The sequence below is a fragment of the Carassius gibelio genome, chromosome A17 (genome assembly GCF_023724105.1).
Source record: "Carassius gibelio isolate Cgi1373 ecotype wild population from Czech Republic chromosome A17, carGib1.2-hapl.c, whole genome shotgun sequence".
Lineage (NCBI taxonomy): Eukaryota > Metazoa > Chordata > Actinopteri > Cypriniformes > Cyprinidae > Carassius > Carassius gibelio.
In genome coordinates this window covers 19,123,830-19,148,594 of record NC_068387.1, presented here as the reverse complement: position 1 = coordinate 19,148,594, position 24,765 = coordinate 19,123,830, and the positions used below count along the sequence as shown (strand labels likewise).

Sequence of the window (24,765 nt, the reverse complement as noted above, 5' to 3'; positions counted from 1 at the left end):
TGTGAAGTGGTATTGTATGTTGCAGGCACTGCTCCAATCCACTGCAAACAAAAAAAATAAAAAAGTTTTAAAAATTTTAATTATTTAACAATTTTAAATATTTGTTTTCTATTTGAATATATTTTTAAATGTAATTTACTCCTGTGATTCCAAGGTTGATTTTTTTTTTAGCCATTACTCCAGTCTTCAGTGTCACATGATCCTTCAGAAATCATTCTAATATGCCAATGACTAAGCAACATTTCTTATTATTATCAGTGTTTTTTCAGGATCCTTTGATTAATAGAAAGTTTAAAATATCACAATTTATTTTAAATATAAATTGTCTTCGCTGTCACATTTGATCAATTTAATGTATTCTTGAAAAAAAAAATCTATATATTTTTTTTGAACAGTAGTTTATATTTTTTGTATTATTAATTTAGATTTTGTCAGCAGATATTTGTATGTCTAATTAAATTAATGAATCCTAATATTGTGTTTAATTAAAACCAAATAGTTAATTCCCAAAACAGCTTCAATAAACGGTTAATTTTGCTGGTTTAAAATTTACTGGTAACAATGAAATTAATTTAGTTTAAAAAAGGAGTTAAAGCCAACAGTTTACATTTACCCATGAATCTCTGCATCAGTTTAAACGAACTTCAGGCCACAGATCGGCTACGGTAGTACAGCTGATGCCAGTGAGGCTTTTGGGACTTGATATCATCACAAATCATTGCACCATACAGCTGAGATATGCTTATCTTTATCTCTCTCTCTCTCTCCCTCTCTCTCCATCTTTCTCTCTAAAATGTTTCTATTATGGTCCTGTGTGTGAGTGGAATGCTCAGATCCCTCATTACCTTAAATTAGCACTTCAGTGTTTGCCCACCAGCCCGGTCTGCATTGTCGACAAAGTATACGTGCGATTCTCTCTCCCTCAGTGAGTGCGTGTGCACTGTAGACGGTTAGTAACTGCCATCAAAAGCATTTCATCTCTAGATTTTAAAAAAGAAAGCTATTTCTGGAGTCATGATAATGGTTTCAAGGGAATTTAACGACATTTTCTGTTAGAATTCTCTCCAAAGGCATTACAGCCCAAAGAAACGCTCCGCTTCAGTGCAGCACCCACTGATGTAATTTTACATGTTTACTGGGCCCCCTCTTGGGGAAACTGCAACAACTCTCTCTCTTTCTCTCACTCAACCCATCTGCCCATCTAAACACTCACAGGTACAAGCTCATATGCTTTCACAACACGTCGTGCATATATGTACACACACACACACACACACACACTTCCATATGTCAGGTATCTCTAGGGCGCATATTGTTGACCTGATTTCGACGTGATCTCACACTGGAATGATGTCCATGGCATCTGTGAAGTACTCGGTCACATGTCCAGAGTGTGAGTTCCCTGGCGACGCTGCTCGCCTTGTTTACACTCAGAGCGTCTCTGAGAACAGTCCAAATGTCAGTGGATCAATGAGCGGGTGACGTGATCGCTCCCACTCTGCCCTTGGATTCTCTTCGTCTAATAAATAGGGTTGTTATATCCAATGACTTCTTTTACTGAAGGCTGAGTTGATCCTTCTGACAAGCGTCCTGTGGGCTCTCATCTCAGGTCTCTGTGGCCTCATGCTTCACTTTGATTGGCCGTATTATTCATGAGTCCTGACTGGATGTTTGAGTCCCAACTGTCGATCTAGCAAAGAAAATAGATATATTATTATATTATGTTTATTAGTTTGTTGTACATTTTTTAATTCACTCATTATGTTTGAGCCTTGATTGGCTCCCCAAATTTAATTTCAATGGAGTGTTTATTATATTATTATATTATTATTATTAATATATCCAATATTATATTATATTTATGCATTTAGCAGACGCTTTTATCAAAATCGACTTGCACTGCATTCAGGCTAACCTAACTTAGTTAGGTTTTTACCTAACATTATTATTATATTATATTATATAAGAATTTGAACAGAAAGAAAGTGTTTGCTTTATTAGATGTAATTAAAATTCGCAATGACAATATTTGTATAAAAAATATATTTTAAGTTAAAAAATCATATTTTCACCTCATGGAATATTGAAGCTCATGTTTATTCTTATTATTTTTTTCCCCGTGTTGCAGGAGAATTACGAGCACATATGTTTTAATTTAGTCTTGTGTGTCTTTCTCTCTGTTGTTCAGATGGAGGATGTGATTGCCAGGATGCAGGATGAAAAAAACGGCATACCTATCCGTACAGTGAAGAGTTTCCTCTCCAAGATTCCCAGTGTCTTCTCTGGTAATTCCCCAACAACTTTTTTATGTACACTGTGGTTCCAGAAAGCAGGATTCAGCAAGAGGCAGTGCCCCACAGCAAGCCTAAAGACCAGAACAATGAAAACTCAGCCAGAACTCTGTAGTGCAGCGCCAGTACCAGAGCCCTTCGTGTACTGATCTCGGCTGATAGTCTGATCTTTATCAAAGGTCTCTGGTCTGCATTGCTCTGGCGGAGAAGCACAATTCTGGATATAAATCACAGGGTTTGAAATGGTTGGTTGGAAAATTTGACTTATTATAAGTATTTAGATTTCTTTCTAACAGCCGGAAACATCTATTATAAATGCAGCTAATCGAATATTCCGGGTTAATTTCAAGTTAATGTTTATGGACCACATCAGTGGCATGCTGTCATTTGCCAGAAACCATAATTTTACAGTTAATTTTCACAAAATAGGGATGAGTTGAAATTGTTGTTTGTGGTATTCTGTGGACCATAACCAAGAATATTCATTTAACATCCTTGAGAAGAAAACGACAGAAAGAAAGAAAATAACTGGATCCATTATTAATTTAAAAAGAATAATACATTTTTTTTTTTTTCATTTTTATTTAACAATGATTATTGCACTATTAACAAATCAGATGAGTGCAGATGTTATACTGTATATACCATAATCTATTTTAGAGAGGCAGGATTAGGAATGAAAAGCAAGATAGAAATTCTCAGAAGAGTATTTTTTCATTCCTCTGACTGCGATCCCTCAGAGGATTCATTAAAAGGCCAGCTTCAAGCTCTAATACCCCAGTCTCTACCTCTCTATGCTTTAAAAATTGTCTCACACTCTTGGCTTCTACTGTCTCAGGGGACACGCCTCTCACTGCTGATTGGCTGAGGCTATAGGGGCTCTGTGCATATTTTGGAATTATTGGATTTGATTGGTCAGTAAGGGTTATCTCGGAAATATATTTCTTAGAAACAGTTCACGGTCTAATAATTTAGCAGTGACCAGGATGAAGGCGGAACAATGAACACAAAAAAAAATGTGAAATTAAATGAAACACCTTTTATTTATTATTTACTGTAAAATGGCCACTAACACTTAAAGGGATAGTTCACCCAAAAGCTGTCATGAGATCTCAGCATTTTGTTTGCAATTATTGGAAATACTATTAAGAATTGTATTGTTATTATATATATATATATATATATATATATATATATATACTTAAAATGAGAAAATGAGAAAATGAGAATCTCCTTAACAGTAGCCTTCTTTTCTTCTTTTACAGGCTCAGACATTGTCCAGTGGCTGCTGAAGAATCTATGTATCGAGGATCAAGGTGATGCAGCCTTTTCTTTAATGACATCACTGATAGTGCTACAAATGTAATGTGCACTTAAAAATCTACTTTTAATTTGATTCATTCATATGCAGTCTTTTTTATTAAAGTCAAAGTCATAACTTTAGGATTTACATATTCGTAATTATAAGTTATAATTATATGTTAATTATAAGCTAATGTCAGCATCTGCTGTTACTCCTTTAATTGAAGAAAAGGAGAGGACGAGAACATTTTTAAAGTAACACACAGCAGATTGTCATTGAAAAACAAGATTATGTTTCCCAAAGGTTTGTTCTAACTACTGGATCGCTTTCTCACATCTGCTTCTTCAGCAACAACAATGGTTAAACTGCTTTTTAAACTCTAGCTTGCCAAGCAAGGAACTACTACATTGGGGGGAATGTTATAGAAACAATTTTCACTCAGAAATTGCTAGTAAATTTCACAAATAATTATAAAGAAATTTCAAGTAACAATCTGAATTAGAGAAATTTTGAAGTAAAAAAAGATATATATATATATATATATAATTTACTCAATAATCTTTTAGAACTCTTGATTTTTTTTTTTGACATTTTAGTGTAAATCAGCACGTTGCAATGAACTAAATTTATGTATTTTAATGAATTGTAAATATATTTATTTTAGTTATTATTATTATTTTTTTTTTATTATAACATTATGTAACTGTTTTATTTGCTCAAACAAGCAATTGCTTGTTTTTAAGTCTTCAGTTTGGACTCTGTCTAGCAGTAATGTGGAGGTGGAGTAGGTTTATGGAGACTTTTTTCTTTACACAGTGAGGAAATTCAGTTTGTTTCTGAGTATGGTGTATATCCCTTACTTTAGATTCCTTTTGACAGATTTGACGTGTGTGTGTGTGTGTGTGTGTGTGAGTAAGTGTGTGTTGGGGACTCTTCTGAGACAGAAAAAGAGCAACCAGATAAGTGCAGTGAACCTTTCAGTATAGTCAGGCCCTGTTTACACTAGTGCATTTTTTTTTTTTTTTTTTTTAAATCCACATCTGCATTTGTGCTTTCAATGCATTTCAGAAACTATATCCTCCCACACTATACAAACTGAAAACGCATGTCACATGATAATTCATGCAGGTACAACAATGACCATGTTGTAATTATTTACATGGTTGTTAAGGATACGCAGAGCGAATATCGGCAGCCACGCTATCATTTTCAAAAGTCTCAGTTTTGGTCTGTTTACACTGAAACGCAACACCGGAGTTTTCAAACTAAAATGGGGTCTGCAGCGTTTTCGAAAGTTTCAATTTTTGAGAGTCGAAAACGCTAGAGTTAGAGTAAACAACAGGCATAACCATAGCAAAAACTATGCGTTTTAAAACATAAAAAATGCACTAGTGTATACGTAGCCTTAGCAGACTGCCAGGAACAATGGAGAGATATACATTAAGAACTTTAAAAAAGTTATTTGTCTTTCTCTCTGTTCAGTTCTTTGATACATTGCTGAGTAGTCGGATTTACCTCATGAACATGCCTGACATGCTGTAACATGAACACTCACAGTAAACACTATATTGTAAAATATTGTTAAAAACAGAGTAATTTATAGATGCTTATCTCCCTCTGGTATGCCTTCTGCTGAGGAGTGTGTGGTGCAGGTTCAGTTTGTTGCAGTAGAAAGTTTTCCGATGATTCCTCTTGTAGAGGTCCAGTCATAGTCTCATCTGAATTTCTATTAGAATGGGAAAAAGGAACTTCCTATAGATTTGATTGTTTATTTATTAATTTTTATTTATTTATTTGTTGGAAAGAATATCATCCTTAAAACAGTGTCTCTAATAATTCTGAAGGGATGCAATGGCATTAGAGTTTTCCTGTTCACCTTCTTTGAAGCTTTCATTTCCATATTCTAGTGGTTGGGACCAGATGTATTCAAGCCTTAAGCTTTTTTAACTATATATAATGATTTAAAAGCCATGGAGATTTGTATGGAAGTTGTATTTTCAAACTTATTACAACTCATTGTGTGCTCCCTTCCATTTACTACTTATATATTCTTGATCTGGTTCTAAAAGGGCCAGGTTCAAACACCTGCAGAAACACTGATAAAAGTATTTTGTTTAGTACAAAAATATATCTATGGGTTGTCATTTCATATTCGGACTCCTGATAACAGTATTAATTGTTTCTCTAGTGGAGGCTCTTCATCTGGGCACACTGATGGCGGCTCACGGCTACTTCTTCCCCATCTCTGACCATGTGCTCACTCTTAAAGACGACGGCACATTCTACAGATTTCAGGTCAGTTGTTTTGCTGATTTGAGAAACAATATTGAGAAGGAACATTTGGAAACACTTTAAAATATGTAATCTGTGCTAAATATATTGCATGTTATTAGAGTTAATGATATAGTAGCCCTAATAACAAGTAATACATTTGGTAGCTCTGATACTGAACGCTCCATCAAATAATTGCACATTAAGTTCATGTTGTTCATTAGAATTAATCAGTACTTTCTAATGTAAATAAATAATAAATCACTGCATTCAATGCATTCAATGTGACTAGATTTTCATTAAAAACAACTGCAGGTGTCTTGTTTCTTTTTATATACAAACTGAGCTTTAAAAGTATATGTGCTTGGAAAAACTGAGCTGCTTATTATGAGTAATGTAGTTGATGTTGTAAAATTTTTCATCTGTCAGACACCGTATTTCTGGCCCTCGAACTGCTGGGAGCCTGAGAACACAGACTACGGTGAGTTTTGAGCGGGAATTGTTATCTGTATCTTTTTGAGTCCAGTCTATATGAACATGTATTTAATGAAATCCTCCAGATGGCTGGAGATCAGCTAGATCATGGAGTGTTAGGAGTGTGTGTGCTTTAATAAGACTAGCCTATATAAACACAACCTAATCAAATCCTTCCAGCTGGATCATGTGTTTGTTGTCACTACATAAACACTGATTCCTTCATCTTCAATATTATATCCAGGTTTCTAGGGGAGCTGTACTCTAACTATTCGTACTGTATTTCAGTCTCATTCATTTTCATTTGTATGTAAAATGTTTTTTTTTTTTTTTTATAGAAATCTCTTTATTCTCACCAAAGCTGCATGTATTCGATCAGAAAATACACTAAAACAGCAATATTGTGAAATATTATAACATTTAAATTAACTTTTTTCTACTTTAATGTATTTAAAAATGTAATGTATTCCTTTGATGGCCGAGTTAAATACTCAGCAGCCATTACTGTGAGCAGAAATAATTGTAAATGCTATTTGCTGCTGCTGATGATGATTTCTTTGAATTAAACAAAGGTCATAAGTCAACATTTATATATATATAAAAAAAAAAAAAATATATATATATATATATATATATATATATATATATATATATATATATATATATACAGTATTGTTCAAAATAATAGCAGTACAATGTGACTAACCAGAATAATCAAGGTTTTTCGTATATTTTTTATTGCTACTGTCACATCCACACAAGGAGAGGAGAAGACGGGTAATTATTTTCGTGAAGCTTTATTAACATAGGACTTAACAGAGCAGGTAAGTGTGGTCACAGACGGTGAATCTTCAAGCACTGATCAATTGGTGAGTTCAAGCACAAAGCTAGGCCAGACAACAAAGAGTCACTTCCCTTAATCGCTGTGTCTGAATCTCCACAGAGTCACAATACGGTCCACAAGGAGCAGGCAGAAGATCCACTAAGAGTGTCCATGCAATCTTGATTCCAGCCGGTGAGTGAGTGAGTGAGGTGAGTATTTAAAGGGTGTGGTGATTGCTGGTGCAGGTGCAGGTAATTAGTATTCAGGTGACGGTTCACGTGGGCGGTGCATGGGAGATTGAGTGGATGGTGACTGGCAATGGTGACTGGGGCTGAGGGAATGAGCTGAGGGTGTGACACTACCCCCCCCCCCCCCCCACGGGTGACTCCAGGCACCCTAGAGCGGCGACGGGGACGACCACGACCTCTGGGAGCCGGGCGGTCCGGGTGTTGTCGGTGGAACTCTTCGAGGAGAGCCGGATCCAGTATGTCATTGCGTGGTACCCATGACCTCTCTTCGGGACCGAACCCCTCCCAATCTATGAGGTACTCCAGGTGGCCGTTCCGCCGCCGGGAGTCGAGGATCTCTTGGACCTGGTAGATGTTGTCTCCGAGGATCTCGGGTTGGTTTGGAGGGGGAGGCGGTTCTGGTTCTGTGGAGGAAGGAGAAACTGGATCAGTGTGACGTTTTAGCAGTGAGACGTGAAACGTGGGTGAAATCCGGTAGCGTGGTGGTAGGTCCAGGCGGTAGGTGACGGGATTTATCTGGGAATGGATGGTGAACGGTCCTATGTAGCGGGGACTCAGCTTTTTGCAGGGCAGTCGGAGGCGGATATCCCGAGTGGAGAGCCAAACCTTGTCTCCAGGCAGATAGACGGGATTAGGCGATCTGCGTTGGTTAGCGGTCTCTGTATGCCTCCGAACTGCCCGTTGGAGATGGATGTGAGCTGAGTCCCACACCCTCTCGCTCTCCTGGAACCAGTGATCTACCGCGGGCACCTCAGAGACTTCTCCTGACCAGGGAAACAGCGGTGGTTGATAGCCTAAAACACATTGAAAAGGGGTTAAGCCTGTAGTGGTTTGGCGAAGGGAGTTTTGGGCATACTCAGCCCACGGCAGATACTGGCTCCAGGTATCCTGGTGTTGGGAGCAGTAAGTACGGAGGTACCGTGAGATTTCTTGAATCTTCCGCTCGGTCTGGCCGTTGGTCTGAGGATGATATCCAGAAGATAGACTGACGGATGTTCCGAGGAGTTGGAAGAACGCTCGCCAGACCCTGGAGATAAACTGAGGACCTCTGTCCGATACAATGTCCTCTGGAGTGCCATAATTCCGGAACACGTTGGTGAAGAGGGCTTCGGCGGTCTCGAACGCTGTGGGAAGACCTTTTAAAGGGATTAGTTTGCAGAATTTAGAAAAACGATCTACAACAACTAGAATGGTAGTGTACCCCCGTGAGGGGGGAAGGTCAGTGGCGAAATCCACCCCTAGATGGGTCCAGGGTCGGCGAGGAATGGGCAGTGGTTGTAATTTACCCACGGGAAGTTGACGAGGTGTGGTGGTAACGGCGCAGACCGAGCATCCGAGGATGTACCGGGTAACGTCACGAACCATGTTTGGCCACCAGTACTTCTGCTGGATGAGCGAGAGGGTTCGCCTGCTGCCAGGGTGTCCTGAGCCAGGTGACGTGTGCGCACTTTCCAGTAGAGGGAGTCGCTGATTTGTGGGCACGTACATAAGACCCGTGGGAACCTCCGGAGGTGCAGGCTCCTCGAGGGTGGCGGCTCGAATTTCCTCGTCGATCTGCCAGAGGATGGGCGCGAGGAAAACGGAGGGTGGTAGAATTGAATCAGGCTTGTTGGTGTCTGGTTCTGGTGAGTACATACGGGACAGGGCATCTGCTTTAGTGTTCTTGTGACCGGGCTGATACGTGATCTGAAAATTAAAGCGAGCAAAGAAGAGTGACCAACGAGCCTGACGAGCATTGAGTCTTTTGGCGTTCTGCAGATATTGGAGATTTTTGTGGTCGGTGACAACAGTGAATGGAAACTGAGCTCCCTCTAGCCAGTGCCGCCACTCCTCAAGGGCGAGTTTAATGGCCAACAACTCACGGTCTCCGATTCCATAATTGCATTCGGCAGGAGAGAGTTTCTTAGAGAAGTACGCACACGGATGGAGTGAGCAAGGTTCACCAGACCTTTGGGATAACACGGCTCCAATGCCGTGATTGGCCGCATCAACCTCTAAGACGAAAGGCTTGGACGGGTCAGGATGTCGAAGAATGGGTGCTGAGGTGAAGAGGTGTTTAAGATGGCTGAAGGCCTCTCGAGCTTGGGGTGTCCAGCGCAGCTGACGCTGACCTCCTTTGAGGAGGGATGTTAGAGGAGCCGAGTGCAGGCTGTAGTTCTTGATAAAGCGCCGGTAGAAATTGGCAAAGCCAAGGAAACGCTGGAGTTCTTTCACCGTTGTGGGCTCCGCCCAGTTGGCCACAGCATCTACCTTGGCTGACTCCATCTGAACTCCCTCCGCAGAGATCACGTATCCGAGGAAGGAGACGGTAGTGCAGTGAAACTCACACTTCTCAGCTTTTAGGTAGAGGTGGTGGTCTCGGAGTCGTTGTAAGACGTGGCGGACATGGGTTTGGTGTTCTTCTATGTTCCGGGAGTAGATCAGGATATCGTCTATGTAGACAATGACGAATTGGTGGAGATAATCACGGAATATTTCGTTCATGAAACTCTGGAAGATGGATGGACTGTTAGCAAGCCCATAGGGCATAACCTGATATTCGTAGTGCCCGGCAGGGGTGATGAAGGCAGTCTTCCACTCGTCTCCCTCTCGGATACGGATCAGATTGTAGGCACTGCGGAGGTCGAGTTTGGTGAACACCTTGGCTTCGCGCAGTTCCTCCAGAGCCGCCGGAACGAGTGGTAACGGGTAGGCGAACTTGACGGTGGCGTCATTTAGCACCCGATAGTCGATGCATGGTCGAAGTCCGCCATCCTTTTTGGGGACGAAGAAGAAACTGGATGCAGCTGGAGATGTGGATGGTCTGATGAACCCCTGATCGAGAGCCTCCTGGATGTATTCCTCCATCGCCACCTGCTCAGGACGGGAGAGTGGATATATTTTCCCATGTGGTAGCTTGGCACCTGGCAGCAGGTCGATACAACAGTCCCAGGGCCGATGTGGCGGTAATCGGGTGGCTTGTTCCTTGCTGAACACATCGGAGTAGGAGGAGTAAAGGGCAGGTCTTCCTATGGTGGTGGAGTGCAATTGAAGGTGCGGTGGCGCAGACTGTGAACTCTGGACTGGTGAACGGTGAATGTGACTCTGGCATCCCGGGTCCCATGCCTGGATTTCCCCTGTGCTCCAGTTGATTTGTGGGTTATGTTGGGCCAGCCACGGCCTACCCAGGACGACGTCAACGGTAGCGCGAGGAAGTACGAGGAGGGCCAGTTGTTCCCGGTGTCCGTGGGGCAGAACGAGTTGTAGCTCGTGTGTCCTTCTAGTTATTTTGCCACTGCCCAATGGTGATCCTTGGATGGTAGTGATACGGTAAGTGGTCTCATTCTGGATGATGGGTATACGGTGCTTGGTTACGAAGTGAGATGAGATGAAGTTGCTTGCGGCTCCGGAATCCACCAGGACATGGATGGAAAGATTACGTGAGTTAATTGTTATCTGGGCTTTGATATGAGGTATGTGAGATACAGATGGGGTAATTGAAACTGTACTCACCATTGGGCGAGGCGGACGGACCGGGCAGGCGTGGATCAGGTGAGTGGCCTCGCCACAGTATAAACACAGCCGCTCCCGGATGCGGCGTCTCCGTTCAGAGGCATCTAGGCGGTAGGAGTCGGTGATCATGGGTTCCTCCTGGTCTCGTTGGGGCGAGGGCGTTCTGGCCGATGGAGAGATGGTATATGAAGCCGGGGAGGCACAAGCTGAGAGGTGCTGAGCAACATTTATAGTTTTCCTAATGAATGTCTCTAGACTGACATTATCGTCGTAAATTACCATTTGCTTTCTGATCTGGGGTTTTAAACCTTTACGGTATGCAGCTAGTAGGGCAGTTTGGTTCCAACCACTGGTGGCGGCTAATGTCCGGAAACGGAGAGTGTAGTCGTGTATTTCAGCGGCTCCCTGGCGGAGATTTAAGAGTTCATCATGGGTTGAAAGAGGAGTTAGAGCCACCCCGAACACTTCCTGGAGGTGGGTGACGAAGGCGTCGAATGAGGATAGAACTGGACTTTGGGAGCTCCAAAGAGCCTCTGCCCATTGTAGCGCTCGTCCGGTGAGAAGAGAGATCACAAAGGCGACTTTGGTGGCCTCATTGGGGAATTTACTGGTATTTGCGTTGACGAACAGTGAGCACTGCAGAATAAACCCACTGCAGCCACTCGGTTCACCCGTATAGCACGTGGGACGTGCAAGGGGCGTGCTGTTGGTGGCGGAAGCACCAGTTTCGGTGGGTGGTGAAACTGACTGTAGTACTTGGCGGAGGGCAGTCACCATTTCGGTGAACGGGTCCGGAGCCGCTCCCTGAGCTGCAGCGTTAACATCCATGGGAGATATGAAGTTCTGTTTTTAGGGGCTGGAATCCTGTCACATCCACACAAGGAGAGGAGAAGACGGGTAAGTATTTTCGTGAAGCTTTATTAACATAGGACTTAACAGAGCAGGTAAGTGTGGTCACAGACGGTGAATCTTCAAGCACTGATCAATTGGTGAGTTCAAGCACAAAGCTAGGCCAGACAACAAAGAGTCACTTCCCTTAATCGCTGTGTCTGAATCTCCACAGAGTCACAATACGGTCCACAAGGAGCAGGCAGAAGATCCACTAAGAGTGTCCATGCAATCTTGATTCCAGCCGGTGAGTGAGTGAGTGAGGTGAGTATTTAAAGGGTGTGGTGATTGCTGGTGCAGGTGCAGGTAATTAGTATTCAGGTGACGGTTCACGTGGGCGGTGCATGGGAGATTGAGTGGATGGTGACTGGCAATGGTGACTGGGGCTGAGGGAACGAGCTGAGGGTGTGACAGCTACGTGGCAAACAAGTTACCAGTAGGTTCAGTAGATTCTCAGAAAACAAATGAGACCCAGCATTCATGATATGCACGCTCTTAAGGCTGTGCAATTGGGCAATTAGTTGAATTAGTTGAAAGGGGTGTGTTCAAAAAAATAGCAGTGTGGCATTCAATCACTGAGGTCATCAATTTTGTGAAGAAACAGGTGTGAATCAAGTGGCCCCTATTTAAGGATGAAGCCAACACTTGTTGAACATGCATTTGAAAGCTGAGGAAAATGGGTCGTTCAAGACATTGTTCAGAAGAACAGCGTACTTTGATTAAAAAGTTGATTAGAGAGGGGAAAACCTATAAAGAGGTGCAAAAAATGATAGGCTGTTCAGCTAAAATGATCTCCAATGCCTTAAAATGGAGAGCAAAACCAGAGAGACGTGGAAGAAAACGGAAGACAACCATCAAAATGGATAGAAGAATAACCAGAATGGCAAAGGCTCAGCCAATGATCACCTCCAGGATGATCAAAGACAGTCTGGAGTTACCTGTAAGTACTGTGACAGTTAGAAGACGTCTGTGTGAAGCTAATCTATTTTCAAGAATCCCCCGCAAAGTCCCTCTGTTAAAAAAAAGGCATGTGCAGAAGAGGTTACAATTTGCCAAAGAACACATCAACTGGCCTAAAGAGAAATGGAGGAACATTTTGTGGACTGATGAGAGTAAAATTGTTCTTTTTGGGTCCAAGGGCCACAGGCAGTTTGTGAGACGACCCCCAAACTCTGAATTCAAGCCACAGTACACAGTGAAGACAGTGAAGCATGGAGGTGCAAGCATCATGATATGGGCATGTTTCTCCTACTATGGTGTTGGGCCTATTTATCGCATACCAGGGATCATGGATCAGTTTGCATATGTTAAAATACTTGAAGAGGTCATGTTGCCCTATGCTGAAGAGGACATGCCCTTGAAATGGTTGTTTCAACAAGACAATGACCCAAAACACACTAGTAAACGGGCAAAGTCTTGGTTCCAAACCAACAAAATTAATGTTATGGAGTGGCCAGCCCAATCTCCAGACCTTAATCCAACTGAGAACTTGTGGGGTGATATCAAAAATGCTGTTTCTGAAGCAAAACCAAGAAATGTCAATGAATTGTGGAATGTTGTTAAAGAATCATGGAGTGGAATAACAGCTGAGAGGTGCCACAAGTTGGTTGACTCCATGCCACACAGATGTCAAGCAGTTTTAAAAAAACTGTGGTCATACAACTAAATATTAGTTTAGTGATTCACAGGATTGCTAAATCCCAGAAAAAAAAAATGTTTGTACAAAATAGTTTTGAGTTTGTACAGTCAAAGGTAGACACTGCTATTTTTTTGAACACACCCCTTTCAACTAATTGCCCAATTGCACAGCCTTAAGAGCGTGCATATCATGAATGCTGGGTCTTGTTTGTTTTCTGACAATCTACTGAACCTACTGGTAACTTGTTTGCCACGTAGCAATAAAAAATATACTAAAAACCTTGATTATTCTGGTTAGTCACATTGTACTGCTATTATTTTGAACAATACTGTATATTTTACTCAGTATATATATATATATATATATATATATATATATATATATATATATATATATATATATATATATATATATATATATATATATATATACTGAGTAAAATTCATTAACTACATGTACTTACTATATGGTTAGGATTTGGGTTTGGCTTAGGGTTACTTGCATGTAATTATGCATAATTAATTGTTAATATAATAGTAAGTACATGTAACGTGTAACAAGGACACCTTAAAATAAAGTGTTACTAGGCATGTTTGTGCACTATAATACTTTACATACACCACCCTGTGTTATGGTTGTGTGCATGAGTGTGCCGCGGGTAAGGTAAATTATTCTTGATTAATTCAGTAATCAGAACAAAGCAACACTCAGGTGCGATTTGGTACAAGGTGGTGTGAAGTTTTTTTAAATGTTTACAAATATTTTAGTACAACTCATTTGAAAGCCCTTGAGGGGCTGCTGAGGTGTGTGTGAGCAGTGTTTTTCACACACCTCTGTCTGTCTGCAGCTGTGTACTTGTGCAAAAGAACAATGCAGAACAAAGCACGTCTGGAACTTGCTGATTACGAAGCTGTAAGTAATCTTTTCTTTGTTTCTCCCTTCTCTCTCTCTCTTTTAATTGTAACAGTGCACGGCTCAGGCTTTGTTCTTCAGACATTATTAGATAGAAGATATTAGAAAGATAATAAGGTAATGACAATCTTTAAAAAGAAAGTCAGTCCAATTTAGGCTAGGCTTTAAAAGTCAGGCTTTGTTTGCATAATCCAAGTAAGCTCTTCAGTAGACCTGTGTAGATAGATTTCTTTCCACCAACGTCTTTCTCATATTGAACTGAGAACTGTTAACATGTAATCATTGGGCCTCCTCTTCATTTTTCTGTTATTAAGTTAACCCTTGTGTTGTGCTGAAAATCTTTTATCTAATTTGTTGTTGACTGTCCTTTTAAAAATTGCTTGTAATCTGTCATTATACAATATTTCACCAAATCTTGCATTTAATCTGTTTGACAGATTATTTTCTTTAAAATGGCACAGGTTTTGTATTTATTTTTGGAACTGATTAGTCTAGGCCTCAATGATCTGAGCTTATACAAAAAACAAAAAACAAAAACACAAAAACAACAACTACAACAAAAAAGTATAATTTATGGATGGTTTTGACAATGTTTACTGAAAAACTGAGATCAGATCATTAAGGCATATGACCAGTCAGTTTCAAAAACAATAAAAAAGCCCCCAAAGTAAAATTGTCTTTAAAAAAAAGTTGTTATAATAACCTTAAGTAAATGTTGCCTTATCTCCCGAGAAAAACTATGATCGGTTGAAAATGCTCTTCTCTTTCAGGAGAGTTTAGCTCGACTGCAGCGGGCATTCGCCAGGAAATGGGAGTTTATATTTATGCAAGCAGAAGCTCAAGCAAAGTATGTATCTCTCCCATTCTTTATTGGCTGTTTTTTGTTTTGCATTTGTAAAAGCATGCCACGCAATCAGAAGACATGAAAGTGATTCTTTAGTGATTAAAATATTAATGGGCCAGGTCTCTTGAGTCGACCTGTTGTTCTTATATTGTCTGTGCAAATGGATTTTATAAGTCTCTTGGACATACAGTGCACAGTAAAATTGCTTTTGGATTCACAGACCTTGCCTTATAAGTCATTTCTGCTGTGGTTCCAAGTAATTCAAGGCCATTCTGAGAACACTTTAGAGCCTCTGAGTGCCAAAACACAGCTCAGTTGCATGGTACATTGCATGTTTGCCTTTTCTTTTGGAAGTTAAATGTTTTAATTGCTTTGGCTTGGTTTTTGGTCTGTACAGAGTGGATAAGAAAAGAGACAAAATTGAGAGGAAAATACTGGACAGTCAGGAGAGAGCTTTCTGGGACGTGCACAGACCAGTGGTGAGTAAATGCATCTCGAACTGAGTCTGTGTAAGAACAATGCAGCTGTTCTCTTTTCTTATTCAGAAATATTCTTTGTTGTTCTCGGTGTTTGAAGATGTTCCCTCACAGAGGAATGACATAACAGTGTTGAAGCCCCCCTGAGCTAATGGAATCACCTCTGTGCTTGAAGAATTGCTGGCTAGTCATAGAGAAAAAACACACATTCTGAAATCCATATATCATTCATTTCCTTAGACAATATTCTACAAAGTAATAAGTGAAAATGTGTAGTTGTCTCCTAAAGAGCGATTCCTCCCTGATCAATTCTTTTAAAATTTGTGCTGTATGTCTTAATGAAGTCTTAATGTATTTAATTCAGTTATGCAAAATATTTTGTAAATATTATATTTTAATATTTAAAAAAAAAACTAGATTTAATATTTTATCTATTTTAATTTTGTTAATTTATTTGATTACCCAATGAAGCACATTTTTCATATTTCCTATCAAGCATTTTGCTGCATATTCATGAAATACTGCTTAAAAAACCCCAGGAATCATTAGAAACTGCTTTATGAAGATTTACAATGGCTTTATTATATTGATACAGTAAGAACTATTGTATTTTGGTATAAATATTATTGATTAAAAAGGCTCATATGTTAAGAAAATGAGAAAATCCATTTTTATTTAATCTGTGGTAGTTACAGTTTTAAATATGTACAGGCTACGGCTAATTTCAAAACCTGTAGTTTATATACAGTATATAGAAATTCTAGCTGATCCAATTAAGAAAGTCAATGCAATTTCATTAGATTTCTATGTTAAATAGTCATTAAAGAATATATTTTTGCAGTATTGTTTCACCAGTCCATGTGTTTTTTAGTGTCTGGGTGAGTCACTGGTGTGTATTCATGACTTTGTGAGCTGTTTGTTTTGAAGGAAGCAGCAATTTCTCCCTCAATTACACTTTGCTGATCCTTCTCATTAGCAATTTCATGCTAACTTGGCTTGAACTTTCAAGCTGGCATGCAATAGCGTGATGCTGCAGTTCTTGTCCATATTTAGCCAGTGCAGGTTCAAATGGGGTTTATTACAGAACTCTAAGTGTCTTGAGGCTGTTTTCACTCTCTCTCCAACATACATTTGTCGCCGGGGCCTAAAATTCATCCTATACTGGAGTGTAGAAACATTGAGTCCTGTGTGAGACAGAATAGAGTATAACCAGCAGGAAACCTTTTGATCGACAGCTACATGCTTTTCTAAAATACCCTATGCTGACACTGCGTCAGTTGGTTTACAGTCGAAGCAGCACATTTGCCTGGCAACCATTAACCTAGAGAATCAACAGTAATATTGATAAAGTGTGTGTGTGTGTGTGTGTGTGTTTGTGTGTTTCAGCCAGGGTGTGTGAACACAACAGAAGTGGACATAAAGAAATCATCCAGAATGAAGAACCCTCAAAAAACAAGAAAGGTGACGCAGTAAAACCCACTGGCATTGCAGGAAATCCAGCATTTAATCAAACTACTCCAGTATTTAACATTCTAAACCATGTGCTAATCACTGCAGCAGTTATTCCACTCATTATACCATTGAACATTTGCATTTGAATGAATCAGTCAACCACTCGGCCAATCAGAATACTGAATCAGTCTTAAATCAATCCACCAATCAGAGAGCCTCACAAAATCCAGCACCTTACCAATCAAGAGCAGCTTACCTCAACAATCACACAGCTGCCCATGTGAAATCCCCAATCACTGATGCAATCACACAGAAATCACTTCTCTAATATCCGAGCCTGTTTTAAATTTATGCAAATAAGGTTTTAAATTATTCTGATGATTTTCACAGTCTGTGTACGGCCTTCAGAATGACATTCGCAGCCATAGCCCCACCCACACACCAGCCCCTGAGGCCAAGCAACCAACCGAGGAAGAGCTTCAGGAGCAGGTAACACCTGATTGGTTCTGTGTGGGTATAGGCAGAGGATTTGAAATGAAGTTCTTGAATTTGAATTTCAAAAGTATCTGATTGTTCTGTTTCATAACCAGATGTCATTGAAGTCTCATTTTTACCCCTTTGCTAGACAACAGGGATTTGTGTTCACATCATGACAGAATTACCATAAGTTTCTCATCTTGGTTGGAAAGTTGGAAACTCAAAATTTGAATAGTTAATAGATGAAAGTAGCTTTTTAATAGTTTTAAATATTTAATTTTGTTAATTTATTTTATTTCCCAATAAATAATATTTTCTATTATATCCTATCAAAGCTTTTTGCTGCATATTCATGAAATGCTGCTTTAAAAACTCTTAGGAAACTATGGTTTTATTGTACTAATACTGTAAGAACTATTGTATTATGGTAGAAATATTATTGTATGGTCATAATAAAAAGGCTAATATGTTGAGGAAATGCACTTCATTTGTATTTAATCAATGGTGGTTACAGTACAGTTTTACTGTAAATGAGTAGGGACTACTACAAAACCTGTAGTTTATATACAGTATATATAAATTATAATTATTATATTGATCTAATAAAGAAAGCCAAGAGCAATTCATGTTTTTGTTTCTATGATTTTATTACAAATACCACAGTAGTAAGAGTTTGTTCAAACATCTTAATAATATGCTCCCTGGTTTTATTTCAATCATGGTCATGATGTACTACCGTATTTTCGGGACTATAAGTCACACTTTTTTCATAGTTTGGCTGGTCCTGCGACTTATAGTTAGGTGCAACCTATTTATCAAAATTAATTTGACATGAACCGAGAGAAATGAATCAATAGAAAACATCACCGTCTACAGCCGCTAGAGGGCGCTCTATGCTGCTCAGTTCTCCTGTAGTCTACACTGAAGACATAGAGCGCCCTCTCGCGGCTGTAGACGGTAATGTTTTCTCCTGGTTCTTGGTTTTAAATAAATGCAACTTATAGTCCAGTGCGACTTATATATGTTTTTTTCCTCATCATGACCTATTTTTGGACTGATGCGACTTATACTCAGGTGCGACTTATAGTGCGAAAAATACGTAATTTAATACCTTGTTTTAGTTCAATTTTTACCAGGATTTAGAATGAGCAAATTAATTTGTATAAAGTACCCATGCTTTAAATTAATATGAGGGAACAAACTACTACAACGTGGCCGCAATTAAGTTAAAATTAAGGGATGAAATAATGAATTAATAAAACATAGTATCTTTTTACATAAACAGTCTCTATTTTTCTTTTCAAATGGCATAAGCTGGGATCTCTTTTTTGGCAGCTCTGATTTTAATTAATGTTTGCCATCTGTTTTCACACACACATACCCACAAACTGTATACTCACCTTGACTATTACCACTTTTGTCTTCTCAGATCAAGTTCTGGCAAGCACAGTTAGACCGACATCGATTGAAAATGTCCAAAGTTGCAGAGAGGTAAGACAGAGAGAGTGTCTGTGCTGTGATCGATCCACAAGTCTTCATTATTCTACAGTGCTTAAACATTTTCTTATCGACCTCTTTAATGGTCTGTATAGATATTACTCATGCTGACAAACACGTCTTTGTTTCTCGTCCTCAAAATTTACTCCCTCTGTGAGAACAATGGCTCTATTAGGATGCCACAACTTCTCTGAGATTTTGGTGCCACTTGAAATGAAACCGACTTGCAACAATCACTTATAGATCAAAATATAAAATGTCCATCAGTTTTGGAGTGTTGTATGTAATCATATTGCTAAATGTTTTCTTAAAAGCAGCCAATAATATCCATGTAACTTGTTTAAAAAATTTTTTTCATATATAGTAGTAAAGTAAGAAGAAAAAAAAAAGTGTTTTTTTTTTTTTATATATATATACATACTGTATATATTAAAATGAACTAAAACTATCTTTCCCCATGCTAGGATTATATTGAACAATCACTGTATTGCATTTGGTATAAAGTCACTGATAAGCACAAAATATTAAATATTATTTTCTTAGATTTTTTTTATTCCAAAATGTACTAATACATTATTAAAATCAAAAGTTATATCTGTTAATGGACCTGAGCTAACATGGACCAACAATGCACTAACAGGTAATGTTAACAAGGATTAATAAATATTGAAATAAATGTATTGCTCGTTGTAAAATGTTACCATTACTTTTTATCAAAAGTAACATAGTAACAGAGAAAATAACATTCCCCAACACCAATGGTTTTGCTTTATTTTTGGTACAGTATTTTGGTCTGCTATTTTACTAATGAATAGCTCCCCTTTACCTTTATTCTGTACTTTGTTTTTGCTATTTTCTTGTAGTTTGCTGAGTTATACTGAACAGTATTCAGACTATGACCCCTTCCTGTGCACTCCTGATCCATCTAACCCCTGGATATCAGATGACACAACGTTCTGGGAGATGGAGGCCAGGTCTGTTTCAGACACACACAATGAATATTATTATTGTCTTACATAATGACTGTGTACTGTATGTATGATTTGTTGTGTTGTGTGGTGTGTGTGTGTGTGTGTGTGTGTGTGTGTGTGTGTGTGTGTGTGTGAGCAGTAAGGAACCCGGTCAGACTAGAGTTAGACGCTGGGGTTTTGGAATCAACGAGGTGTTGAAAGATCCCGTTGGTAGAGAGCAGTTCCTCAAGTTCCTGGAATCTGAATTCAGCTCAGAAAACCTCAGGTACACCAATATGCCTTTAATGCCCCCTGCTGGCGCTTGAGGAGTACTACAACACCGCCATACACTCCACTGAGCAACTACTTTGTATTCTGCAAATTCTTTCTCTTTTGTTATCCAAAACTCAGATTCTGGTTGGCAGTGCAGGAGTTAAAGAAGAGACCCATCCGTGAGGTGCCAACGCGGGTCCAGGAGATCTGGGAGGAGTTTTTGGCTTCCGGAGCCCCAAGTGCCATCAACGTTGACTCGAAGAGCTATGACAAAACCACACAGAACATCAAAGACCCCGGACGATACGCTTTTCAGGATGCACAGGTGAGGAGTCTGAGTTGAGCAGCTACACTAATGATTGTTTTTCAGTGAAAATTGATGAAAACATGCCATTAAATTAATATTTTAAATGTTTATAAACATGTGAATGTACTGATAATCTGTGTCTCCCAGGAACACATCTATAAGCTGATGAAGAGTGATTCTTACAGCCGTTTTATTAGATCCAGTGCCTACCAGGAGCTTCTGCAGGCTAAGAAAAAGGTAAAACATTTGAAGTGATTTGACTTACAGTCATAATCAGTAAAGAGGAACTCTGTACTCTGAACTCTGATTAGTATCCTTCAAAAGTCTGGGGTCGGTAAAATTTGTACATATTTTTTTACGTTGTCTCTTATTCCCACTAAGAACAGTAATATTGTGGAATTTCATTATAATTTAAAATACCTGTTTTCTTTTTTATATATATTATAAAATGTAATATTTTCCTGTGATGGCAAAGCTGATTTTTCAGCAACCATTACTCTAGTCTTCAGCGTCACATGATCCTTCAGAAATCATTCTAGTATGCTGATTTGTTGCTCAAAAAACATTTATTATCAGTGTTGAAAACAGTTGTGCTGCTTAATATTTTTGTGAAAAAGAAAAAAAAAACTTTGTAACTTTATGAAGTTCTTTACAAGCACTTTTGATTAATTTTATACTTTCTCGCTGAATAAAATAATTTATTTCTTTAGAAAATTTCAAATTAAATCTATCTGACCCTGACCTTTTGAATGGTGGTGTATGTGAAGCCATCTTTCAATAATGCTTCATTAAATAAAATTATTATTTAATCAATCTCAGTTAATCTCATATAAAATTATTTGATGAGAAATATGAAAGGCACAAAAGTGAAATTTTTGTTTTGTTTCAGCTAAATAAATAGTTAAACGTAGAAGTTAGTGTATGTTTTGTTTGTTTTATCTACATTCTATTAAACATGTTTTTAGGGCCCTTTTTGTAAAATAGCTCAACTTAAATAAAAATGTGTCAAGACCCTGTGTTCTGTTTTTAAATGCAAGAGCACACATCGTAAAATAAAGAAAAGCTTTTTTTTTTTCTTTCTTTTTTTTCATCATATGGGATAGTTTGTTAAGATTATAATATTGCTATTTTTCCCTTCAATTTTCATCAGATGAAGGAGTTTAAATCTGAGAGTTAAATCTGATTCAATTGAATTGACACAATTAGATGGTTATATTAATTATACTTAATAAAAACACATACACTTCGTGCTGTAGTCCCTTTTACACTCTTCATCTTGTTGAATAAAGTTGGGAGGCATACAGGATCGCAGAACCTCATTTGAAAAGTTTACTCGTAACGTGGTAAGTGGTAGTGGCCCCGCCCCCTCAGTGATGGCTTACCTGACCAATCAGACAGCAGCTCTTGTCAGAAGAAGCTTGTCTGGTGCTTTGTCCCTTCCCCAAACCTTGTTATGTCACGTTAAATCATGTCAAGCCAGATCCAACCGAGTTAACTTGAGTGTTTAATTGTGGTTCGAACCTCACTGCATGACTTTGCATTTTGGTCTCCTGTTGCTACAGCTGCCAAAATGTGTACCTGTTCTCTTTTCTCTATCTTGTCCACAGAAAAGTAAGAACTTGTTTTGAAGGAAGGCATTGCTTCCAGGTAACCCTGCTCTTCCTCAACATGTATGTGTTACACCTGTCTGTTTGAGTAGTCGAGAATACATCTGATGTTTCTGATGAAGGAATAGATCACCCAAAAATCAAAATAGAGATAACATAAATGGAGAAGTTAGGCAGTATGTCCAAACTGCTCTTTTCCATAGAGATAAAGTGAATGGGAAGACTGTACTCTACTCTACCGGTCAAACATTTGAGGATTTTTTTTTTTTTTACCATCGCAAAAATGAATAACATTTTAAAATATATCAAAATAGTAAATGGCTATTGTAATTTTATTTCGCAATGTTACTGTTCTAACTGTAATTTTGATTAAATAAACCCAGCCTTGGTGAGCATAAAAAACCCATACCAATTCTCTCAAACTCCAAAATATGGAAGAGATATGGATATAAATGTGTAACAGATCAATTTTCTGTTTAATATCTGAGAGCAACAGTATAAAATAAAAATAAAAATCAGTGAACAGTTTCCTCATACCAGAAAGTTAGGAATAACATGACAGTGAGTAAATGATAACCATTTTCTTTTTTGGGTGAACCTTCCATGTAATGCAACCCCTCCAAAATCCAAGTTGTTTGTTTTGCGTATGCTATCATGTGGTGTCCGTGTTAAAATATCCCTCTTGTACAGAACCAGATTTGTGCAAATGACCAACTGAAAGGAGTAATTTTCTGTTCAGCATGCTTACAGATGTTTGTTCGTTTGTTGTTGTCACTGCGCAATACCATTTCAAATCTTTTGTCTTTCTCTTTGCTCTATTTGTCTTGTGTTTCAGGGAAAATCTCTGATATCGAAGAGGCTGCCTGCTGTCGTCCAATCTTGCTGAGCCTCAAATAATCCACCAAGGATGAGGACGCTGTCATCTTCATCTCTGTCGCCTGATAGGTCCAGATCCCAAATACCCTGGACAACGGACCAAATCACTTGCATGTCCAAGAGACTGATTTTTTACATCAGTTGCTACTTGCTAATTTCAGTCTTTAAGACATGGACTTCTTATATTTGGGAAATGCATCAATGTCTTTCAAAAGAGGAAAGTGATCTTCTCTCCTCTTTCTGTCTGTCAGGGCTGTCTCAAACTGTATACTGATCAAATGATGTCAAATCCAGAAAGTTTAAAGTCATAAAATGCACAGTTAAATAGCAGCATAGGTACATTGTGTAAAATCAAGAAGCTTTAGACACAGAGATGATATCTTCCTACTCACCTTTCATCTCTTTTTGCATTGATTTTATTGCACTATAAAGGATTTAGCACACGTTTGCTTATCGCACACGTGAAGTCGCATGGGATTTATCTGAAAGCGACTGGTCTTGATTTCTGTCTCGTTGTTTTTTTTGTTGTTGTTGTTTTTTGTTTTGGGCTCCCTCCATCTATTTTTTTAAATCATGTGTAAACACTTCAACTTGAAAAGGTATTAAAGTCAGTCCATTATCTGCATGTCATGCACTGATTTCTCTTTCGCTGTGCCACCTGTACAACTGTTAATGACTAGTCAGAGCTGTCAGAGCAAAGGAACGTTGGTTTTAGTTTTGCTTCATGCTAATCCCATTGGTACTATAATAAATTATTATTACTTGTATTATTTAAAAATATATTTATTATAATAAATATTATATTAAATAATATAGAAATATTTTTAATTGTGTCAAAAACATCAAACTGATGGTCCTATACTTTTTAAAATTAAATAAAACTGGAGAAACATTTGAAATTTCATTGTACTGTAAATGCTTTCAAGCTTTTTATGGGTGAATGGGAGGCTCTAACTTGCATGCAAAGATTGCATGCAAAGATATATATGTAACCACTAGAGTTTGTAACCACTAGGGGGCAATGACTCCATCCACCAGGTCTTCTTCTTTAATAGTCTTTGAGTTACTGTTTGTGTTTATTTGGTCAGTTTGGTGAGAACAGCATTAAATCTTGAGGTCCAGACTGACCCATCCAACACTAACAGTCTTTGATGCTATCAATACGGTGAGGAATTTAACATGATATTTGAGTACTTTAGTTACTTTATTTTCAACCAGAATATGTGTGTGTCTGACCAGTGTGTAAAATATATTTTGGGGTATTGTTGTATGTTCTTCACACTAGTTATCCAGTTATATGTGCTTGTGCTTTTCAGAGGAAAAGGAAAGGAAAAAGAGAGGGATGTTATTCTTATTGTGGTCAAACGGAGATGAGTTCAAAACCACACAAACAACAGAATGGGAGAACGAAACAAAAGGAGAACTGTCAGTCCTGTGTAACACCCCAAGCCAAAAGAAGATTTACTGTACAGAAATTTCAACTTAAAATGATAAACTGTACAGTGAAAGATTCATGACTTGAGTGTCTGAAAGCTTTCGTCCTTTTTATGCCACATAACACATCTGTTTTGTTTTGCCTTGATGTGCTGTCAAAACTTGTTTATTAAACATTTTATTATTTGGAAAGACACTCGAGAAAACCCTTCAGGCGGGACCTCAATAAAG

The 24,765-nt window shown here is 38.6% G+C and overlaps 1 protein-coding gene across 3 annotated transcripts in view; it reads left to right on the top strand.

Annotated features, from left to right (window-relative positions):
• The window catches only part of LOC127933315 (regulator of G-protein signaling 7), a 49,020-nt gene extending 25,021 nt beyond the window's left edge, over nt 1-23,999 (top strand). For 2 of the 3 annotated variants that reach the window (XM_052530211.1, XM_052530209.1), the window contains exons 3-17: nt 2,189-2,285; nt 3,557-3,607; nt 5,783-5,889; nt 6,295-6,346; nt 14,277-14,341; nt 15,112-15,188; nt 15,583-15,664; nt 17,048-17,122; nt 17,504-17,602; nt 19,020-19,081; nt 19,951-20,061; nt 20,198-20,323; nt 20,449-20,635; nt 20,765-20,854; nt 23,060-23,999. In XM_052530211.1, coding sequence (XP_052386171.1) covers nt 2,189-2,285; nt 3,557-3,607; nt 5,783-5,889; nt 6,295-6,346; nt 14,277-14,341; nt 15,112-15,188; nt 15,583-15,664; nt 17,048-17,122; nt 17,504-17,602; nt 19,020-19,081; nt 19,951-20,061; nt 20,198-20,323; nt 20,449-20,635; nt 20,765-20,854; nt 23,060-23,110 — 1,332 coding nt within the window. In that variant the 3' untranslated portion in view covers nt 23,111-23,999. Of the gene's footprint in view, nt 1-2,188; nt 2,286-3,556; nt 3,608-5,782; nt 5,890-6,294; nt 6,347-14,276; nt 14,342-15,111; nt 15,189-15,582; nt 15,665-17,047; nt 17,123-17,503; nt 17,603-19,019; nt 19,082-19,950; nt 20,062-20,197; nt 20,324-20,448; nt 20,636-20,764; nt 20,855-22,224; nt 22,265-23,059 lie in introns of all 3 variants that reach the window. The other variant, XM_052530210.1, reaches the window with a different exon arrangement.
• The last annotated feature ends 766 nt before the right edge of the window (nt 24,000-24,765 follow it).